Below are 22,217 nucleotides of genomic sequence, written 5' to 3'. Positions count from 1 at the left end.
TATGGTAGTCCCTATAAAATGTTTGGAGTTTTCATGAGTTGACATCCTTTTACATCAATTTATTAAAAAATTTAATATTATTACAACTCATCTAACTAAATGTATAAAGAAAGAAGCATTTTAATGGACATCATACAAATAGTGGTTTTGAATTTCTAAAGTAAAATTATCCACTACTATTCTTACATTATTAGATTTTTTAGTGAGAAACATTATATTATTGAAGTTGATTGTGATGCCTCTCATGTAAGTACTGGTAGAGTATTTAGCCAAGAAGGACATCCACATGTATTTTTTAGTGAGAAAATTTATAATACAAGAAAAAATATTTAACTTATGATATTAAATTTTATACTATTGTTCTTGAAAACTTTATTTAATCCAAAGAAGATTTATCTTAGATTATGATCATTAAACTCTTAAACATATAAATTCTCAAGTAAGTCTTGATTGGTGATATGGAAGATGAGTGATATTTTTATAAAAATATACTTTTATTTTGATGTATAAGAATAAAATATATAATAAGATACATTTGATCAACAATTGACACTTCTTAATACTATGTGTGCCTATAGAAAAGGATTTGATGTAATAAAAAATACTTACTTTGAATGATAAAGATTTTGAAGAAATATGAGACTTATGCATGAAGAGTCATCATAAAAATTATGTTATCAAAGTTGATTTTCTCTTTCATAGAAATCAACTTTATATTATTAAATATTCTCTAAGAGCGTATATTAGTCAAGAACTATACTCTAATGGATTAAAATATCATCTTGGAGAGACAAAATAATTATTTTTATTCAAGTAAAATATTTTTGACATTCAATCTACTGAGATATTTGAAAAGATACAGAATATGCTAAATTTTAAAAAGACAAACTCAGGATCTTGGCATATACTTCTTTATCAATTCTTAATACTCTTTGCAAAAACATTAGTATAGATATCGTGATTGGTCTATTAAAAACTCAAAAGAGGTACAAATTTTATTTTTGTTATTATTGATCAATTTTTCAAAATGACATATTTTATTGCTTGTAAAATGATCATTGATGCTTCTTATATTGTTAAGCTTTATTTTATTTTAATGAAGTGGTTAAACTTCATAAAATTTCTAAGTCTATCACATTAGAAAGAGATACTAAATTTTTTAATTATTTTTGGAAAAGTTTATGAAAGAAATTGGCATTAACCTATTATATAGTAATACTTATCATCCTCAAATAGATAAACAAACTGAGATTGTTAATAAAACCTTGGATAATTTGCTACAATACTTTGCTAAAAAAGATCAAAACAATGAGATCTTATATTACCTCGTGTTTAATTTGCTTATAATTCTATGGTTAATCATTCTATGGGTAAAAATCTATTTAAGATTACTTATGGACATATTTCACTTTATAATTTATATCTTGCTAAAACACTTGAATCACCTTTATTAACTTCAAAGCGAGAGGATTTCACTATTATCACGATAAAAATTCATGAAGAAAGAAAGAAGAATCTTAAAGCTAGTAACTAAGTTTACAAAGAAAATGCTAACAAGCATCATCATTTGAAGATCTTTAAAGAAAGAGATCATGTTTGAGTCTTTTTGAAAAAAGAAATATTTTCAAGTAGAAACTTATAATAAACTCAAACAAAATTGATATTTGTCAAGTTCCGATGATAATTAATGACAATGCCTACAAAATTGAACTTTCTTTTAACATTCACACTCATTTCACATTTAAATTTATCAATTTATCATGACAATAATGATAATAACTTATAAATAAGTTCTTTTTCACCCGGAAACATATGCAGTGAACATTAAATGCTTACAAGTTCGAAGATAATAAATTGTAAGCTCAACCTTATCAAAATTTAAGAATATTATTATATTTTGAGATGACTATAAAAATTTAAAGTCACCAAAGTACAAACACATCATGACTTTAATATATATTATAATTTGTGCTTGATTTTCAATGAATTATAATTCATTAATTAGATGATCGAGGGATTCAATGTATAATAGATATATAAAAGAGGAAGGAAGAAAGATTGATGGGGGCATTCTAGTTTTTGAAACCTTATCAATTTTTCATATTTTAAATTATTAATTTTTAATATCTAGAGTTCTTTTTATTCTTTAATATCTCTATTTTTTCACCCTCTTCTTCTCTCATTTTTTTTTTTTTGTCCCTTCACATCAACTAGAAATTCAAAACACAAGTGAAAACATGCGTATAATAGAATATTTGTACACTAAATCTAATTTCTATATTACAATATATTTATACTAAATAAAAAATATATTCAGTCTGATTCAAAACACAAATTAAAACACGTGTCACGGATATAGCACACATCTAAAAGCAAACTAATCCCTACCCGTGACATCTTACGTTCTCTATTCCGTCACACCCATCTTATCTTACCTCAAATTACGTACAACGTAATAGAAATGTCAACGAATGCGATCATTTCACGACACAAATCTCAACGTAATTGATCCTCGGTGACTCAAAACTTGATCCAAATCGTTCCAAACCGCTGTGATACGATCAAGTTTCTCATTCCTCGCAAATGCAAATGCTGCGAGCGTTCGAAGAATTTTGGGGTATTTCTAATTATTATAATTATTACTTTGTTATGATCGCTTGTGGTTTCGAAAACTGTTGAGAGACGCATCATTATTTAATTGATGTCCTAATCCAATGCATATTTATTGAATTGACACACCAAAAGAACATTCGAGCATCTTATTCTTAATAACACGCGTAATACTACTACTACTACGAAGTTGTTGACACGTAACGACGAACACGCATCATGGCGTTGCTTTCTTGTTACGCTCGACGGAGATGTGATGGGAGCCTATCCGACTTCGTAACGTTGTTAGGTCCATTTCCCTACAGTGGGCCCACGGCACGAATCACGACGAAGTGGTGAGCCCATCCATTCGAACCAACGGCCGAGGTTCGCTTCCCCCTCCCGCCCCGTTCTTCTTCCGCCACGTGTCGTCGATGGCGCGGACAGGATTCCGTCGTCCTGCGAATATTCTGTCGCCGTTTTGACTGACGGAGAACCTCGCCCCCATTCTATAAATGAGGACGGCTCGTCATCTTACCTCACTCCAAGAGGGCAACATCAGGCCTTTGTTCGCCTCTCGCTTCTGTATCGTCTCGCACTCGCTCGAAGCCTCTCGTTTCGTCCGCCTCCCGGTCTCGATCCCCGATGGCGGATGCGAAGATCGCCAAGCTCCAATCCGCCGTCGCTGAACTCAATCAGATCAGGTGAGCGCGGAGACGGATTTCCTTGTCCTTGTCCATGGAACTGAGCTGAAAGATGTCAGATCTGATCCGAGTTTTTGAATTTTTTGTTGTTGGCAGTGAAAATGAGAAATCTGGATTTATCAGCCTAGTGTCTCGCTATCTGAGGTAAGATCGAGCGTCTAACTGCGATGTTTCTCCCGGAACTGTGGCGTTCTGATGCTTGCTTTTGTGCAATGAGATATTTTCTTTGTGGTTTTCCTTTCTGGAGCTGTTTTTTCTTTTCTGGTGATTGAAATGTTTGTTTCGCGTGGGTTTTTGATGGGATTGGAGTGGCGAGGCAGAACAGATCGAGTGGAGTAAGATCCAGACTCCGACTGATGAAGTGGTCGTGCCTTATGATACCCTGTCACCACCTCCGGAAGGTCTCTTTCTCTCCTATAGACAGATCCGAGATTTACTGTTTACAAATTGTTCATTATTATATGTGGTGCTTGTAGCCTTCGGCTGTTTAGAATTCTAATGCGAAATTGCAGATCTTGAGGCAACCAAGAAACTTCTCGACAAGCTTGCGGTGCTAAAGCTCAATGGAGGACTGGGAACCACCATGGGATGCACGGGGCCCAAGTATGATTATTTTATCGTATCAGTTGATTTTTTCTGAATGTTAACTTCAATAATTTATCGATAGCATGATGACTATGCTAAACGAATTGATTTAAGTTAGTGGTTTGATATTTAGAGATCTGTTAATTTTATTTGCTCATGTGTACTTTAGTTTCTCAATCGTTTATGGCATCTGAATCGCATGTAAACAATTTTGAACTGAAATACGTGACTTTTATTTACTTCTGAAAGGTGATCAACTTGAGTATTTTGTAGAATGTATATGGTGAACCATTTCTTTGTTTCAAGTTGGCTCGAATTTTCACAGATTAACATTTTCTTCCCACGTTTAAGGATGACATCAAAGATCACATATATGAAATGTGGTTCCTCAGCATTCGTGATGGTAGTTTTTTCTGTAGTCCCGCTGTTGTTAGTAATATGCTACGTGAAATGAGTAGGTTGACAATGGGTCTACCTTAATTTATTATCACCAATATAAGTGCACATGATTTACTACAACTTAACTACATGAACCTAATAATTGTGATATCCTGTGCTCACCTAGTGGAGTTGTTGGACAAACAATTTATCTTATGAAAGGGCCTTCTTGATTATTCGTGGAAGCTCAAAATCAAGGATTTATTTCTTGATCTGGTATCTGTGTTAGTAACCAGTTCGATACCAGACAGTGCACTAACCTGTTCTTCTACAAGAAAGAATAATACAAATATGGTTCGATACTAGTTCTTGATTAGACTGATGAATATTGACCATACATATCTATCTGACTTATTTTTAATTCCTTGATCAAACTTACCTTCTTAATTACTAGCCAGTACACACTGGTGTTCAGAATTACCTAGTTATTGCCATCTCATTTCATGTGATGCTCACAATATTCTAATTTTATCTCTGCCCTAACCTTTTTTTTGTTATTTCACTAAATCAAAACTGAGTAGAGCAGATTTTCTCATTATCAAAATCCTCATTCTCTTTGTACTGTTGATATCTCAATTAATCTGATGATTTTGTGGCAATCCACATTGTTTAGATCTGCTGATGCACTTTCATTTGCTTCTTCAAAGCCAGCCATGATATGGCAACTCTAAATGGATGTAGTCATGTTTCTGTTGCAAACGCTCTTATTTTTGGATGCATGCTTATGTTGGTGTATATACGAGTACTTGTGGTACTTCCCTGAATGATCCAAAGGATAAGAATTTCAGTGATTTGAGGATTAAATTATTACATCAGGTTGATTGATAAAGACTACCATTTATCTTTAATATGACCACTATTTTGTACAATTTTACGTATGGTATATATGAGAGATGTAATGTGTACAGCAATTTAACTTATCCTCATGATAGCTAGTTCAAAGGTTTAACAAATCCTATCAGTTTTAAGTTGTTTTACTTGTTGGATGACATAATACACTGTGATTTTTACTGAAGCCACAATATATGACACCTACCATGTTGACTGATTGAGTGAGTTAACTAGCAGATTTATCAGAAGTGGGTTCTCTGATTCTTTTATCGTTTCTGTCACTGCACTTCACCTTTGACTAGATTCCTACAATGCTTCCATGTTCTTCAGCAAAATTGATTTTTTGAGTTGATCATACTTGCTAGGATAATTTGCCTACATATGTGATATGGTTTCCTTATTTCGATTTACAAGACTTCTGCATCCTAAATTACTGTATTACATGTTTGGCACTGCCAATCCAATTGTTCAACAAATTCAAACTCATCAAATATATAGGGTCATTGGAATTTTTTGTTTAAGATTCTATTTCGGAAGACAACAAAACAGTGAAAGTACTAAATAGTAAGAAGTATCAATGAGTTCATAGATCTCAAGTTTCTATCACAGTATTTTCTTGTCTAGTTAAACACTTGGGTAAATTTTTAGTAAGATAATAAGACTAAAATATCTTGCCTAATAAGCTGTGAGATTATTGGTTCAATGTTTAGTCTGGTCCAAAACCTTACCTCATATGTACCATGAGTCAAGCTAAGTGGCTTACCTTGTACATGCACCCCTGACAGTCCCCTTATATTCACATACCAACTGCAGTGTGGGTTGTGTAAATTATCATCATCTTTAAGATCACATAGGCTCATTTATAAGGTTGTATGAATATTGCAACTTAATGCATGAGGTATATGATTTTAAACTCCACTTGACTTTACCATGATTGTGTTTATTTTGAATTTACAGATCTGTTATTGAAGTGCGTAATGGATTTACATTCCTCGATCTGATTGTTATCCAAATAGAGGTAAGGGGGGCAATGTAGTGAGTTGCTCTAGAGTCTTTTGTTTGTAGTTTGATAGATCTTTAACTATAGAAAATGCTTTGCAGTCTCTCAATAAGAAGTATGGATGCAATGTCCCTCTGCTTTTGATGAATTCTTTCAACACTCATGATGATACACAAAAGGTAAGGATAGCTTGCCTTATTTATGATATTGTTTTGAAAGTTAATTTGACATGGAAATATCATGACTAACTCTTAACTAAGCATATTATTGTTTCTGAAGATCGTGGAGAAATATGCCAACTCAAATATTGAGATTCATACATTTAACCAGGTCAGAAAAATATCAATAGATCATTCAGAATGGCTATAACAGCTAAGAAATTATCATTTGCTATCTTAATCTGATTAAGGTGTTAACTAGCCTGCAATTATTGATCTGCAGAGCCAGTACCCTCGTTTGGTTATGGAAGATTTCCAGCCACTGCCAAGCAAAGGCCACGCTGGGAAGGATGGCTGGTATGTTCTGCTCAAATCTTGTCCCAGTTATACATAATAAGATATGTTTTTCTGTATGTCTAATTACTTCTATGATGCTTGGAGAAAGGTAATGTTTGGTCCAGATATATCTCCTTTTGACTGTTCATGATTGCTAATTTATTATTTCTCATTCTTGCCTATTATATCTTATCCTGGATACCAGCTTCTGCAATCTACTTCATCTTTCATACCCCCTAATATCAATTTTCCCATGCATTTATCCATAACCTTTACAGGAGGATGATAGGATCAATCAATGATTACTAGTATGCAATCACTGAAATTGTGTGGAACCAAATAATTTTACTTGTTCCAAGTGTTTTGGTAAAAAAACCTCTGCAATTACATGCCATTTGTTGCCTTTGGCGATGTCAAAGTAACAAATGTACGTCTCTTGTTGTGTTCTGCTGAACTGTGACCTGAATATCATGCTTTGTGCTGTAACCCCCATGATGGGTGGAACAAGACTTCAGCAGAGTGTTAATGTACAATGTGCTGTGTGTTTTTTAATTTTTTGTCTTATTTGTGCATGAAAACCATGATTGCAAGGGTAGAAGTACAAAACTGAAACATGCATATATCAACTTGGCGCTGCAAAACTAGCTGAAAGGATCACCTTCTCTTGCTGTCGATTTGACTCTTCGAATTTTGGTTCCCAAGGATATCATTTATGCATAATTCCTTATAATTTCTTAGTAATATTTTCACTTGAGAATCTTCTGTTTTATACACAATGAAAGTCTATTATAAATCAGGTTCTCATGATGTTTAGGTGGAGTAAATTGTTCCTTCAGGAAGGGTTAAGTGTTTATTTTGGTTGGTTAAACTGCAAACTAGTTGAAAGTTGTAATTCACATGGTCTGGAAAAATAAAGTTGATGTAATACTCTGTGAATCCATCTCTCTTAATTTCTCTTGATTGTGGTAACCAAGGTTTCAAATACTGATAAGGCTGGAACTTACCAACCAGCATTTATTGTTTTGAACAAGGATTGGTTCCGATCTTACAGGTTTGGAGTCTGGGACTAGTCAGTATTCAATCTTTTATTACTTTTTCTCTATGATACATTCAGGTATACTAGTATTGTACTTGTTTAAACAGTTGAAACTAATATTGCATTGAGAGTCCATATTGGCCCCTTTTTATTTATTCTTGTTGTCATTCCTCACATTGCAAATGATGAAACAAAGATATATTCTGTACTTATCTTTTATAGTTTGTACTGTTACATAATAGAAATCTTGGTATTCATACATGAAGTCACCCACTCAAAGTTGATCTTAGGACTACAAGTCATCAACTATCCTGACCAGCTCTCTGTTCTAATAACTTTCATCATTTCATTTAGCAACCAGAAGCCCTTGTATTTGGGAAGGCACTTTTCTCAGTAGTCATCTTTTCTCCTGATGATTACATATTCATGCTTATAGTAGTTTGCCTCAACATGGTAGTGAAAGGCGGATGTACAGGAAACATCATATTGATTGCTTCTCTATATGCATTTCTTTCTCTGACTCACTTTTCTCGATAAAGAAAGTATTTTTATGACTGGATAAGCTTAAGGGAACTAGTGTGGGGTTTAATTTTCAGCTAAATAATTGGTCAATTATATGAATCTACAACCTTCTAGTGTTCTGTATGACAATTTCGATTTGGTTTTAAAATTTTACTTGCATTCACAGGAAAATCAACTGATTGGAAGTATGAATCCCTTGGTGGATTTGAATATATCTTTTTCTTACTTTTAATTAATTAGATCAGCATGAAATTCCTTTGACATCTTTCATTTTTTTCCATGTCATTGTAAAGGTATCCTCCAGGTCATGGTGATGTTTTCCCATCCTTGATGAACAGTGGCAAGCTTGATGCCTTGCTATCACAGGTTTGCAACTCCCTGCGAAAACAATGACCTGCTGACTTTTTCCATGTCAGTTATAATGTTGGTTTTGATCTATACTACCTACTAATTTTTTCCATGCCAATTATTATGTTGGTTTTGATCAATACTAAAAGGTTTATTTGTGTTCATTTTTTAGGGCAAGGAATATGTCTTCATTGCAAACTCGGATAACTTGGGTGCTATAGTTGACATAAGTATCCTTCACTTGCCTTCATTACTTTTCATTCTTAATGGGCCATTTTTATTCTCCGGTATAAATTTGCTTTTGATAAACTTTATGAAATGTCGTTCCCTTCACCAAATAAAACAGAAATCCTAAACCATTTGATTAACAATCAGAATGAATATTGTATGGAGGTATGGTGCTTATTTCACTCAATTTGACAATGATATTGTGTTCAGGACATGCAAAAAACATTTACACTGTGTTCAGGTGACACCAAAAACTTTGGCTGATGTGAAAGGTGGTACATTGATCTCATATGAAGGAAGGGTTCAGGTCTGTGGTCTAGGTCTTTTTTTTTCCTAGTCTACAGTATAGTTTTCCAATATTCAATATCCATTCAAACTAAATTGTCACCACATACTATTGACTGACATGATGAACAGTTAAATTATAATGATATAGTAGCTGCTGTTATCTATTCATAAATTTGATTTTCATTATCTTTCACAAAATTCTGATATACTTGCAGTCACCTCAGCGGGTTTTTATCTTTGACTAGTAAAAATAAATCTCTCATAAATTCTTCAGTTGTACACCTTGAGGCAATATTGAATGAATGACTTATATACTACATGAGATTAAAAAAAAGAAAAAAATTGCTCATGATGCATGCTTAAGATTTCTTTTTCACTATTATAACCAAAAAAAAAAGGAAGGTTACCATGCATTCTATGTCAAAAAAAAAAAGGTTACCATGCCTTGCCATCTGATTTTGATGCATTTGTTTTCAACTCATTCCCGTTTCTGCAGTGCTTGCACCATATAATGGAGCTTACAGCCTGATAACCTGAAATGCTGTTTCCTTTTTCTTCAAAAGAATTTTCTGTTTATGGATTTTTCCCCCATTTTTTTGTCTTCAAGTATTGCCTTTTTGCCTTTTCTGCTCCTCTACATTTTATCTTGGTGGAATTTTGATGTTCTAGTGTTTTGAAACATCTAAGTAGAACTTGCTGCTGGTCCATTAGCCAGTCTGAGATTTTTTTAGCTCTGGTAAGCTTAGTTGATTGCTTGACTTTATCAGAAATATTAAGGGTTAGGATTTAGGGACTTCATCCAACTTCTAAGTCCTCTCTTTTAAAAAAAGCTATAAAAATGAAATCATCTTTATTCTAAATTTTGTCTTCTACACCTTGTTGTTGTACAAGTTGCATAAAACTACATCTGTTTGAACTTATCGAGTTTTTGAACAAGTAGCATATAAAACTAGTGTGCGTCCTGGCCTTCTATTTTCTTTTGTGTTCAACAGGATACCATCTGAATTAAATTCATTGGTCTTTTCGGTTGTTGAAATGCTAAAAGCCAAGTGAATATGATTCTTTAAAGAAAGAATTTTAATTTCGAATAATATCACCCGTACCGGGTGGTACATACCGGTCCGTCAACAGACCGGTACATAGACCATCCGCTACCGGGCAGTAGCATCGATCGGTGACGGAGAAGAAAGAAGAGGGAGAAGAAAGAAGAAAACCTAGAGATCCGGCGCGACGACGTCGCAGTGAGAAGCGATTTCTTCTCCCCAACAGAAGAAACCAAGCGAGGCGATGCCTTTATTTTTTTTTCGTGTAGGGAAATCGAGTGACATCGCCGAGGCAACGTCGCCTTTCCTTGTTTTTTTGCGTGGGGAAACCGAGCGATGTCGCCTTGCCCTTTTCGTTTTTTTGCATGGGGAAACTGAGGTGACATCGCCTTTCCCTTTTCTTTATTTTTGCGTGGGGAAACCGAGGTGACGATGTCGCTTCCCTTTTTTCTTTTTTCGCGTGGCTCCTCACGTGGTATACCGAGCGGTATACCGAAATGTACCGCTCAGTATACTTATATCGTACCATACCGAACTGAGCTTAAAACTCCGGTACGGTACGAAATTACAAACCTTGCTTTAAAGGCCTATTATCACTAGTTACATATTTGTCTTTTGCATATATTTTAAAAATTAAAACATGTTTCATATAGAAGATTTGAAATATTTGTTATATATGTCATTTGTTAAAATAAGAAATCAAGGTGGTAGTTGTTCTTCATGTAGCATTGTTGGCGACTATGAATCCTTTGGAAATTTATGGTCCTTGTTTGAGTCTGTTGTTCTACACAGCATAGCTATGGCCTTCACATTCAATTCCCACTTTGTAATAGTATTTGTGCTAGGAGCATTACATGTTTATATTTTATAATGCCATAGTTCTTTATGCAACTATAACTGGTTTTTTCCCTGATTTACTGGTTTCTCGTCAAGCTAGCTTGGCTGGAAGTAAATGTTTGGTCATTCATTGACATCTTGTGTTCTGTTAGTAATATAAGTTGATATCTTTAATGTACTTAATGACATACATAGTCTTCTTAACTTGTATCTAAGAACTATGTTGGTAATATAAGCCTTGTTCTCTTCAGGATGTGTATTAGCATTCTGGAATTTGTTGTACTACATACTCTTGTCTAACTTTTCTTTTTCTCCATCGTCAATTGCAGCTTCTTGAGATTGCACAAGTTCCTGATGCTCATGTAAGTTGTAACATGAGAGGCAGATTGTTCATTCAGTGTCATTTTAAAGGAAAAATGAAATGTTTTTGTTTTTTGTGCCATAAAATGCATTTCATCATGGAACACCCTTAGTTGAGAGTCTTGAGACATGGCTAGATGACTGATGTACATCCTGTGTCTTTTTACTTATTGTTTAGGTGAACGAATTCAAGTCAATTGAAAAGTTTAAGATCTTCAATACTAACAATCTGTAAGTACTTGTTCTATATCCAACTCTATGAATTACAATGAGTCCTGTTGCTCTGTTCTAAAAGTTCCTTGATCACAGATGGGTGAACTTGAAGGCCATTAAGCGACTTGTTGAAGCTGATGCACTTAAAATGGAGATTATTCCAAACCCTAAGGTGGTGACCCTAAAGAACTACTACTTTACATTGCCTCTTCATTTTGTTGCTTTTCTTGGGCATGTCAGAAAGTGAAACTGATGAGCTAGTCATGTTATGCAGGAAGTAGATGGTGTAAAAGTTCTTCAACTGGAAACTGCAGCTGGAGCAGCAATTCGAGTAATCATTAGACATATTATATACTTCTTACTATTTTGTCTTATGTAGTTAATTTTATATCTTAAGCATCTCAAATTTTGGTTGAAATAGTTCTTTGACCATGCAATTGGGATTAATGTTCCTCGATCTCGGTTTCTTCCAGTGAAGGCAACCTCAGATTTGCTGCTAGTACAGGTTAAAATCAAATCATCTGAATTGTGATGAACATATATCTTGACAGTATTTTTTGTCACAGTCATGATCAGCTCTTCCTTTTTTTCTCTCAGTCTGATCTGTATATGTTGGTTGATGGTTTTGTTATTCGCAATAAAGCTAGAACAAATCCCTCAAATCCTTCAATTGAACTTGGGCCTGAATTTAAGAAGGTAAGTTCATGTATGTGAGTGATTTCAATTTGTTAACTGAAGTCGTCGATTAACAATTGTTCCTCTACTTGAAGGTTGCCAACTTCCTTAGTCGTTTCAAGTCGATACCTAGCATCGTTGAGCTTGATAGCTTAAAGGTTTCTGGTGATGTTTGGTTTGGTGAAGGAGTAGTACTGAAGGTACCATTTCTGTATTGGTTTGTTCGTCATCTTTTTCTTACTTTGATGCATTAGTCATCTCCTTTTTCACTTATTTGAGTTACAGGGTGCATAATTTTTGCTATATCAAGCTATTTGAATATCTTGCAATTATTTCCTTTTAATTTTAAAGATGCTTTACTTATCCTTTACATTTGGAAGACACTTTCTTCATACGTCTTCACAATAGCAATAGTTGAAAAACTTTTGTTGGCTGAATGTAGATACCTTTATATGCTTCTTAATTCGAGAATTATGTTTACTTGCGTTTTACTCAAGAGGCACCGTCTTTTATGTGGGCTTAAGATAAAAACCTTGAAGCCTCTCTGGAGTGAAATATAATCTTTGCTCTTCCTGAACACGCTTGCTCACACTATTATTCATGAACTACTAGTCTTTATATCTTTGTACTTGTTATAATGTATTTAGAATTGGCAAAGAGTAAGTAAAAGGAAGTCCTGAAAAAGTATCTGACATGTCCACCTCCATGGACTCAATTTGGATCGTAATATCTAACATATTCAAAGTATCTGAAATGTCCATCAAATCTGATGGTAAGAGACTTATCAGTAGGGTGTAGGGTAGTTCTTTGTCAAGGCTAACAAGGTGCATATCTGCTGTAACCATGACTTTGTAGAGTTTTGGAGTCTGAAACCATCCTAGATTAATTGGAAATATGATTTGTTAATAAGAAGAGAGGCAATTAGTTCTGGCATGCAAACGAGTGGCATGTTTTGCCAAACTGTGCTCGATTGAAAACTATGGACCGTAAGCAATGTGCAAGATATGCAATTTTTGTTGTATATTGAAAATTTCAACCATAATACAAATTATGTTCTAAACTCTTTTTTTTTTTTTTTCCAGCAACTACATGCTGAATTTTTATCAGAATCTTTTGTCATGTTATCTATGATCTGCTATGAAGCATCTATATATGCATTTTTGTTCCCTTTGTTCAATTTTCTAATCATTTTTAGTTTTATTTGATAAGGGCAATGTGAGTATCGCTGCAAAGTCTGGAGTAAAGTTGGAGATCTCTGATGGAGCCGTCCTCGAGAACAAGGTAAGCCAACACATCCTCCGTCAGTCATTTACCATCCTTATATCTGAGTGTTTCGATGACAATGTGCTTTGTTGCTTCGGTCAGGTGATCAATGGCCCCGAAGATATCTGAGCATATTCACGAAATTTTGGTGTGTAATTTGGGCTGCTCCATGAGAGGCTTTGGATTCCCTCTAGAGAGGTTTTGACTCTCACTCTTGAGCATTTTACCCTCTTTGTTCTCAACTCATGAAATGTGAGCATGTTTTACTCAAAACAAAGAGAAAACTCCTGCATTTACATTGTTGTTTTCTCGCTGCCGTGAGATGCAGCATATAATGTTGTGAAACCAAATTTTTATCCCTGGCTTGCCAATTCTCTTTGCTTGTTCCGTTGAGATGGAGCATTCATTGAAGCTGCAAAGATTACTCTGATTTCCCTCCTTGTCTTCCCTGGCAAATGCCAGTGGGATATGGGTCGAATGGATTGTTTACTCGTGACTTTGCATGAACTAAAATGTCGTCCTCTTCGATAATACAAACAATTTTCCTAGTCGGTCAAGCTAATTAATTTCTATCTGCCAAAGGCATATTGGTAAGCTGCTGTCTGCCAGTGGTCGCTGTATACTTGGAACGGGCCGATTCTTTCATGGCATGAAAACAAGCATACCTACAATGTTGGTGCTGCAAAGTTCCTACGCTTTCACGTCCGATGGTCATCCGAAACTACCGTACCAATATAAAAAATAGATTCGAGGTTACAAGACAATCTTGTCTTGACATGTAACGACAAGTCAAACAACGTGAGCATTACAGTGGCGATGTCGGCCACGCTCTCGGTGTTTGTTTTGCGGGTGACGCTTGTGATGTAAAAATAGAGAAATATATCGGGAAAATGATTTATTTTATTTAGAGAGGTAATTTATATTTATATAAATCTCGAGAAACTGTTTTTCAATTATGTATTCAAATTACATATTCAAATCAATCGTACAATTAATGCTTAAATCATAGATTGATTGACGATGTAAAAAATATAATGATATCGTTTGTTTTTATTATGATCTTTTATCACATAAGTTTAAATTTCTGTCATAAAATTTACCTTTATTATGATATTTTATCATATCCCGTAAGTACGAGAGACTTTGTGAAATAGTATGCTAGTTGATCAGAAATATAAATATGAGAAACACGCAATTGAAGCCTTACAACTCTAATGAATTAAAAGTTAATGGTAATATATTTCATGTATAAGTAAAATACCTAATTGGAAGATAGACAAATGATACCAATATTATCATAATACATGGAGTGAATTGAGAGATGATGCCAAGTTCGTATAGTAATTTAATGGCCTAATTAGGATGGCTCCGTAGCAAATTGTATTCTATTTCTTAAATATAGAGAAATATATCGGGAAAGTGATTTATTTTATTTACAGAGATAATTTATATTTTATATAAATTTTGAAGATTTCTTTTAATTATGTGCTTAAATTATATATTCAAATCAATAATATAAATTATGATTTTTTATCATGCCCCATAAGATTAAGTTTCTATCAAGGATGTTAATTTCGATTCGATGTAAATAAAATATATGAGGAAGTCAGGAGTTGGTCAAAAGTATAAACGTGAGAAACACATAGTTGATATCTTACAACTTGATCTTTAATTAAGTAAAAGTCAATGACAATATGTTTCATGCATGAATAGAACACCTGATTGGTAGTAGATGATATCGATATTATTACAATATATTGTAGAATTGGATTGAGAGATGATGCCAAATTCGTTTCTTTCAATGATGGTAGCGATGGCTTGATAGTCAACTTCAATAGTAGATTTTGCGATTGTATTATGTTTCTTGAAATTCTAACTAATTAGATTTGCTCCAAAAAAGAGAATATAAGTTGACGTAGACGTTCTATCATTAGTGTTGCCTACCAAATCAACATCGACGAAGGCATAAAGATATAGTGATGAGTATTTACAAAAAAAAAAAAATATGACTATGAGTCCATTTAAGATACCATAAGACATATTTTAATGCAGACCAATACGTGATGGAGGGACGATACATAAATTATGATACTTTGTTAATTATAAATGAGGTGTTTACACATGTGAGAGATAAATACTATAAAAAGCTAAGTACTTATCATGTGGGATCCATAATAGGGTTGTCGTCATATAATTTGAGTGATTCAATAATAGCAATTCGATTAGCAAATTTTTTTGGCATTATGCATGTTCGTCTTTAATAATAAATCTTAAATATATTTCTTTTAAGATATGAAAAGTTCAAAAGATATGAACATTGTTTTCATTCGTAGAAAATAGCTTAAGATTCCTAAATCTGTTGATGGAGAATCGATTTATCAATTACTTAAGGAATTACTTAATCTACATAGGGTTATTGCTTGTGATGATAATGTCATCACATAAACTAATAGATATATAGTACTTCTCCTTTATTGTCATAAAAATAAAGATGTGTCAAACTTAAAATTGATGAAGCTAACTAACATAAAAAAAAATAAGCCAAATTCAACATACCAACTCTTGGAGCTTGGCGAAATCTATAAATCGTTTTTCATAGTTTACAAATATAGCTTGAATATCGAGGGTGAATGAAGTCAGAATGTTACTACATAAAAATATCTTTAGTTATGGTTCTTTATAAGAAAACATTGTTAATATATATTTAGAATATATGTTAGCTTTATGTAATAGTCAAACTCAGGATAAGCTAGATTATCATCAGTTTAACGACTAACCTGAATGTTTATGTGAAATCAACACTTGGTTGTTAGTGAAATCCTTTAGCTGCTAGACGTGCTTTGTATCTGACAATGGATTTATCCAGATTTTGCTTAATTCAAAAGATCCACTTATACTTGGTAATATTTTTTGTGCAATTAAATAGTACAAGAGTCTATGTGATTTTATAGAGGACATCATATTTTTCACATATAACTCTATGCTAGTGCAAAGATTTTTAGGACTGAGTGTGCTAGTCATAGGTACCTTACGAGCCAATCACGTGAATGATAATACATGTGGCATGATACACACTTTACTTAATTCAAAAGATCCACTTACACTTGGTAATATTTTGTATGCGATGAAATAGCATAAGGGTCTATATGATTTTGTAGAGTAGGATATCATATTCTCACTTATGGCTTTGTATGTGATGACAAATGTGATATGGTATGCACTCTTTTTGTTTATTATTATTATGATATTTTTTCACTTTATATTACTTGTTGCATATATATATATATATATATATATATATATATATATATATATATATATATATATATATATATAGTGATGTTCATGGATCTTTGCAATGAAAATCGGATCATGATGAGATCACAATAATGAGACTGATTCTTCTTTAAACACAAACCCTAAAGAATCCCGATCATAAACTACTCGAGAAGAACATTGAGATAACCGGACAGATTGGTATACTGTATATATCCATCTATATGATAGAAGTGATTGATCTCATTGTTGCTCGTATGAAGACACTAGGGATACAGTATAGGTGCTTATTGGAGAATAAGTTCACTGATTGATCTACTCACAAAATGTTAGATGGTCGATAATACCTCATTATTAGATAGCGATTTCGTCGTCCCAATGATGTACCTGGTCCTTAAACCTGAGACACAAAAGATATTCTGTATGAGTACTCCACTTTTTGATACCTGACTTATAGGTTTAGAAGTTTCAAATCTAGTACAACCAGCTATTAAGAGTAGCAGCCAACCTTACGAGGGTTATTGAATATCGATAAATGATCATTCGCTCTCGATGTCATGAAAGAAATATTTCATGTATTCTTGTTCAAACAAATCCCTAATTAGGGTTATTCAAATTAAGAGAGAAAGAGTTCTCTATGAGAATTTAACTAGAGTAAGACTTGAGTAGAAATCGTATGAGCTTGATAGCACTATGCCCGGTATACGATCTCTGAGATATTAGATAGATGAGGGACTATAGGTACACGATAACTAAGGACAAATAGATCCAAAAAATTAGATTCCCCTATATCGTTTGGGAATTATAATGTAGTGGCCTAATATGTCTATAGTCGATGAGTCGAGTGAATTATTATAAAGATAATAATTCATTGACCTAGAACAAGTTCTAATATGTATGACTCATAACTAGCTCGATATTGGACCTAGAGAATCACACACATATGGTCGGTGTTGCGATGAATAGAGGTTCAATATGATATATCTATTGGAGCCTCTATATTATTAAATATCCAATAAGCTCTTGAATTAGTAAATCCTATGAATGAGATCCACTAAGAACTAATAAGAGATTATTCGGTAGAGATCCACTAATCTAAGAGGCTTGGGTAGTTGGATGAAGATCTTTATACCTAATAGGACAGGATCTATTAAGGTTAAGTTAATAGAGAGCCTCTATAATAGGAAGAGACTTGACGCATAGTAAGGATGATCTTTTCCTTCATCTGAAGGATCCGTAGGAACCAATAGGGATCAACACAACTCAACCAACCCCACACGAGAATCAAAGTCATTGACGAGTTAAAACAATATAGCAGATCAAAAGTTTGACTACTCAACAACAGCAACGGATAACGGTCGAAAACCAAGAGGCACATTGCAACAGGAGTAGAAGATTGAAAACTCAACAAAAGCGAGGAATTACAATGTCAGCAAAAGCTTCGACGAGGCCATCGAAAGAATAAGTGGGGGAGAATATCATGGACAAAATTGTAAATGAGGTGTTCGACGTAATGCTTATGTATATTCGTGTCTTTTAATTTGTTCATACTTTGAATAACATGTAAAGAGCTGACAGTAAGCTTAACAGCCCTATTTTCTTTCGATCTGTAATGAACCATTTTGAGCCTTTTGTTGTGGAACCGTTCAAAACTCATAAAATTTGTTTAAAATTTACATTGATTATGATATATTTTCTGAAATGATTACTTATGGATCCTCAGTGATACTTTTTTACTAACACGTTTTCTCTTTTATAGATCCTAAGGGATCATAGGAGATTTCGAGGATGCTGACCTTTACGGACAAATACACAAGGTTGCCACAAGACTTAAGCAAAACCAGCTAAGTCTGTGATAAGATGTCCTTGTGCATCTCTCGCATTCAATACCTCTTCTACGAGTCATTCAAATCAACACACTTTTAACACCCTTGTATACCACCAACATTTGATGCCTCATACATGACATGCCTCGACACCCTCACACATCTCTTACATCAACGCCGATACCCTTATGTGTCAACACCCTCCCACATCTCTATCCAACACCCCTACATAAGTGATTCAAATTAACACATCCTAACATCTTGCATGTTTCCTAATGATCCAAGTCGACAATCTTTGATGCCCTCACATAGCACTATTCCATGCTCCCTCATGCATCTGCAACTTCAAATGCATCTTAAGGCACTTAAAAGACTAATCCTAAAGATCCTGAACCATACATTACACTTTGATTCAAACATGTCTTTTCAAAATATAATTGGGAGCGGAGTTAATTGGAACTTGAGTGTTGGAGTAAACCATACCGAATTCACTCTGGACACTAGTTTTACAAGTGACCCTTCGATTTACAAGACCCATCTTAAGAAAAATCACCGTGAAAGAATATCCACCTCCTTAAAGATCTGATTCTCAAAATGCAATGATCTACCAGAAATGGACTGACCTCAACCTTCAGGCTTGGATCAATTTTGACAGTAAGGACAATCTAAATGGTCTTATTCTAGTATAAAATAATTCAATTCCATTACTAAGAGATGAAAGCATACGAAAATCTATCCAATGCAGTACGCTCTTTCTTCAAGATAATCTAAAAGTGAAAACAAAATCCTATACACCATATTTGCACTACACACAATATTTGATTTTTTCATGGAACCATGCTGCCCATGTCATCACAACATGTTATTGTCTAGGCCATGTGCATGAGATGATTGGTCAAGAGAAAATGTCCCTTTTCCTAGTATGAGAATCAAGCATTTCGCGAAATGATTGCAGATAGAGACTTGTCCATTTTAGGTTACATCATTAGTCTGCTCACAAATAAGAAACTCTTAAGAGTCAAAAAGGAAGTAGAAGCAACTTTTCAAGTGACCATTACAAAATGGCCTTGAGAAGAGTTCTGCATCAAACCTGAGGTTTGGGGGAGTGATCCACTAGAAGAGAACATTTCCAACTATCAGATTTCCAGATGCTTTTCTTTCCACCTGCAATCAAAACCAGCAATCCAGCAAAATCCATCAATCTCCATCATATTGCAACAAGAAAAGATAAAAGTCTACCAGTATTCAATTAAGCTTTAGCCAAAACTAAAACATCTGTGAGAGGGCAACAGTGCCTGTTCTTGGCCCACAAAAATAACAGACCTTGAATGCTGAAACATCACACCTCTTGACTCACAGAAACAATCACTGAAAGCATATATATCACATACTCCATAAGGTATCAATATTCCAAGACAATCATTATCTTCAACATTGCAGATCTTTTGCCCTTTTCCTTATGAGCAAATAATACATGAGAGTATATTCAAATAACATCGGTCATGCATCTAAAATCAACCTTCACATGCCAACCATCTACTGGAATTAAACCTGATACAATCTCAAAATGTATCAATAAACAACTTATCAATACAGACCTTATATAAAGTACACAGCAAAAAAAAAAGGGACCAAATAGCATAATAATAAGAGAAAATAGTTGAACCATCATTCAACCTCTGCATCCTCATTTTGAGTTTGGCTTTCAGATAAACCTCACCCATAATCTTTAAAGCCTAGCAATTTAAAACAGAAGTAATAAGATCCAATGCAAAAATGAAACTCATAAACATCGAAAAGGAAACAATTTTTAGATTCAGATAGTCACAGTTTTCTTATGATTTTGTAGTTCCTACCATTAAAAAACTAATATGTACATATAACAAGAAACATTTCGACCCTCCCTTCTCTTCTTTCCTCTTCTATCCCCCCTCATCTCTTGCTCCCATAAGGGAAACTTCCACCCTTTCCTCCTCCATCCCCCCTCATCTCTTGCTCCCATAAGGGAAACTTCCACCCTTTCCTCCTCCATCCCCCCTCATCTCTTGCTCCCATAAGGGAAACTTCCACCCTTTCCTCGCCTCTCCTCTCCTCTCTTCTACCTTTATCTCTCACTGCACAAGCTAATTTCCAGCCTTCCGTTTAACTCAGCACGCATCCCCACCCACTTCACTCTCTGAAGCCTCCTCGTGTGTGCTCCCGTTCATGTTCCTGGTGTCCCTATTGTTATTGTGTTCCTCTCCCTGGTGGCATCGAGTCTCGAGCAACTGCAGCTTCCTCCTAAGGTCTCCCATCTCCCTCTCCATCAGGAAAAGCCTCTCCTTAAGCGTAAAGTTCTCCTCCTCCAGCCTCGCTATGTGCGCGTCCTGGTTATCCATCCTATTTTCCAGCACATAGGTGGTGACGCCCGACACATGTTCCGCCCAGGGGTACACCATCTCAAATCGGCTCACATCATGGTCCAACCGCCTCTCTAGTTCCAAGTGCTGATCCAGGTACTGGTCAACATCACTCTCGCTCGACAACTCGGCGACCTCGTCCTCCTCCTCCTCTCCGCCTCCTGCCCTGATCTCGAAGCCGTTGGACGACCGTAGCCGGATCAGGCCCTTCATCGAGCCATACCCATCCAAGCCCCACTCCTCCTTGGCCATATCGACGAGGCATTCACGGGTTGGCGAGAACTTCGGCGTCGGGAGGATCGCCGGCGTCACGGGGCACGGCGACACCAGCGACGCGATCCCGCCAGCTTTCTTGGCGCGCATGATGAAGGAGGTCGTATTCCGAGGGGCGAAGGGGGCGAAGCGCACGAACTTCTTCTTGGGGTAGAACCGCCGGGCCTTGGCGCGGTTCTGGAACTGGTGCTCGCCAAGGCCGAGAGGGTTGTATCCGGAGACAGTGCCGCCGGCCGCGCCGACGACTCCTCCGGCCACTGCCGCCTTAGTGCCCTTCCAGCTCATACGGCCGGGCTTACCGCCCCCGCCAACGGCCGCGAAGGGAGGCGGCCGAGGCTGGCCCGGGAACCCCATGGGATCGTCCGCCGGAGGCGGCCAGATCCCGAAACCGCGGCTCAACATCTGTGACGGATCGTTCATCGATACCTCCACAAGTGATCAAGTAATCAACTAGATTCAGTCGACAGCGATCAGAAACCGACGGGGGGAGCACTGTTCGCCACGGAATCGAACAAAATCGATGGACTATCGATCGCCACGAAACCCTAACCCCGGTCCGCGAGCTGATCGATCCCAACCCTAACCCTAATCGGATTCTTATTCGTCCCCGGTTTCGATTTAGTTTCTCGAGGCACTTGGGAGACTATTTATAGGCGCACGGAAGAAGGGTGGTCCGTGTGCGGGAACGGTCATGATTGCGCATCTGGTCGATCGTACGGCCGCGATTCGCAGCGTTGCGTGCGGTCGGATCCCGCTTCGAAGTCCCGAGTGAACTCGTACACGGCATTCCGCAAGCAAATACGTACACATCATTCTTTTTTGCCCGACTACTGACTTACCTGCAAAGTTACCCTGGTAGGCGACCTGGTCTCCACTGCTGGGTCCCATGCAGGACAGCATCGGTTCTCTCCCTCCTCTCCCCTACCCATCGACAATGTGGGGTAAGGCAACTGCATGTAGTATTCCTGCACGTACTCGGTCAAACACCA

At 35.8% G+C, this 22,217-nt stretch overlaps 2 protein-coding genes across 2 annotated transcripts; one reads left to right on the top strand and one right to left on the bottom strand.

The window, feature by feature from the left end:
• The first annotated feature begins 3,126 nt into the window (after window positions 1–3,126).
• Window positions 3,127–13,810, top strand: MWUGPA (UTP--glucose-1-phosphate uridylyltransferase). The gene is made up of 21 exons (XM_009420394.3): window positions 3,127–3,293; window positions 3,390–3,437; window positions 3,603–3,694; window positions 3,806–3,896; window positions 6,105–6,165; window positions 6,249–6,326; window positions 6,427–6,477; window positions 6,589–6,662; window positions 8,493–8,565; window positions 8,720–8,777; window positions 8,894–8,940; window positions 9,017–9,082; window positions 11,273–11,305; window positions 11,482–11,534; window positions 11,613–11,688; window positions 11,791–11,847; window positions 11,938–12,021; window positions 12,114–12,212; window positions 12,287–12,391; window positions 13,401–13,472; window positions 13,557–13,810. Exons 1-21 carry the CDS (start codon window positions 3,235–3,237, stop codon window positions 13,581–13,583), a joined length of 1,404 nt encoding a protein of 467 aa, XP_009418669.2. The 5' UTR covers window positions 3,127–3,234; the 3' UTR covers window positions 13,584–13,810.
• Window positions 13,811–20,317: 6,507 nt separating this feature from the next.
• On the bottom strand, window positions 20,318–21,856 carry LOC103998807 (uncharacterized). The gene has a single exon (XM_009420393.3). It carries the CDS (start codon window positions 21,646–21,648, stop codon window positions 20,704–20,706), a length of 945 nt encoding a protein of 314 aa, XP_009418668.2. The 5' UTR covers window positions 21,649–21,856; the 3' UTR covers window positions 20,318–20,703.
• Window positions 21,857–22,217: the final 361 nt, after the last annotated feature.

The sequence above is a fragment of the Musa acuminata genome, chromosome BXJ2-9 (assembly GCF_036884655.1).
Source record: "Musa acuminata AAA Group cultivar baxijiao chromosome BXJ2-9, Cavendish_Baxijiao_AAA, whole genome shotgun sequence".
Classification (NCBI taxonomy): domain Eukaryota; kingdom Viridiplantae; phylum Streptophyta; class Magnoliopsida; order Zingiberales; family Musaceae; genus Musa; species Musa acuminata.
The sequence above is the reverse complement of the archived record's forward strand: the minus strand, read 5'-3'. Positions and strand labels throughout refer to the sequence as shown.

What these genes read in the sequence shown, in the direction of transcription:
- MWUGPA (XM_009420394.3), top strand. Translation starts at nt 3,235, where the DNA reads ATGGCGGATGCGAAGATCGCCAAGCTCCAATCCGCCGTCGCTGAACTC. An exon ending in TGATTGTTATCCAAATAGAG is followed by an intron (nt 6,166 to 6,248) that starts GTAAGGGGGGCA and finishes AATGCTTTGCAG; the next exon opens with TCTCTCAATAAGAAGTATGG. An exon ending in GTGAAGGAGTAGTACTGAAG is followed by an intron (nt 12,392 to 13,400) that starts GTACCATTTCTG and finishes TTATTTGATAAG; the next exon opens with GGCAATGTGAGTATCGCTGC.
- LOC103998807 (XM_009420393.3), bottom strand. Translation starts at nt 21,648, where the DNA reads ATGAACGATCCGTCACAGATGTTGAGCCGCGGTTTCGGGATCTGGCCG.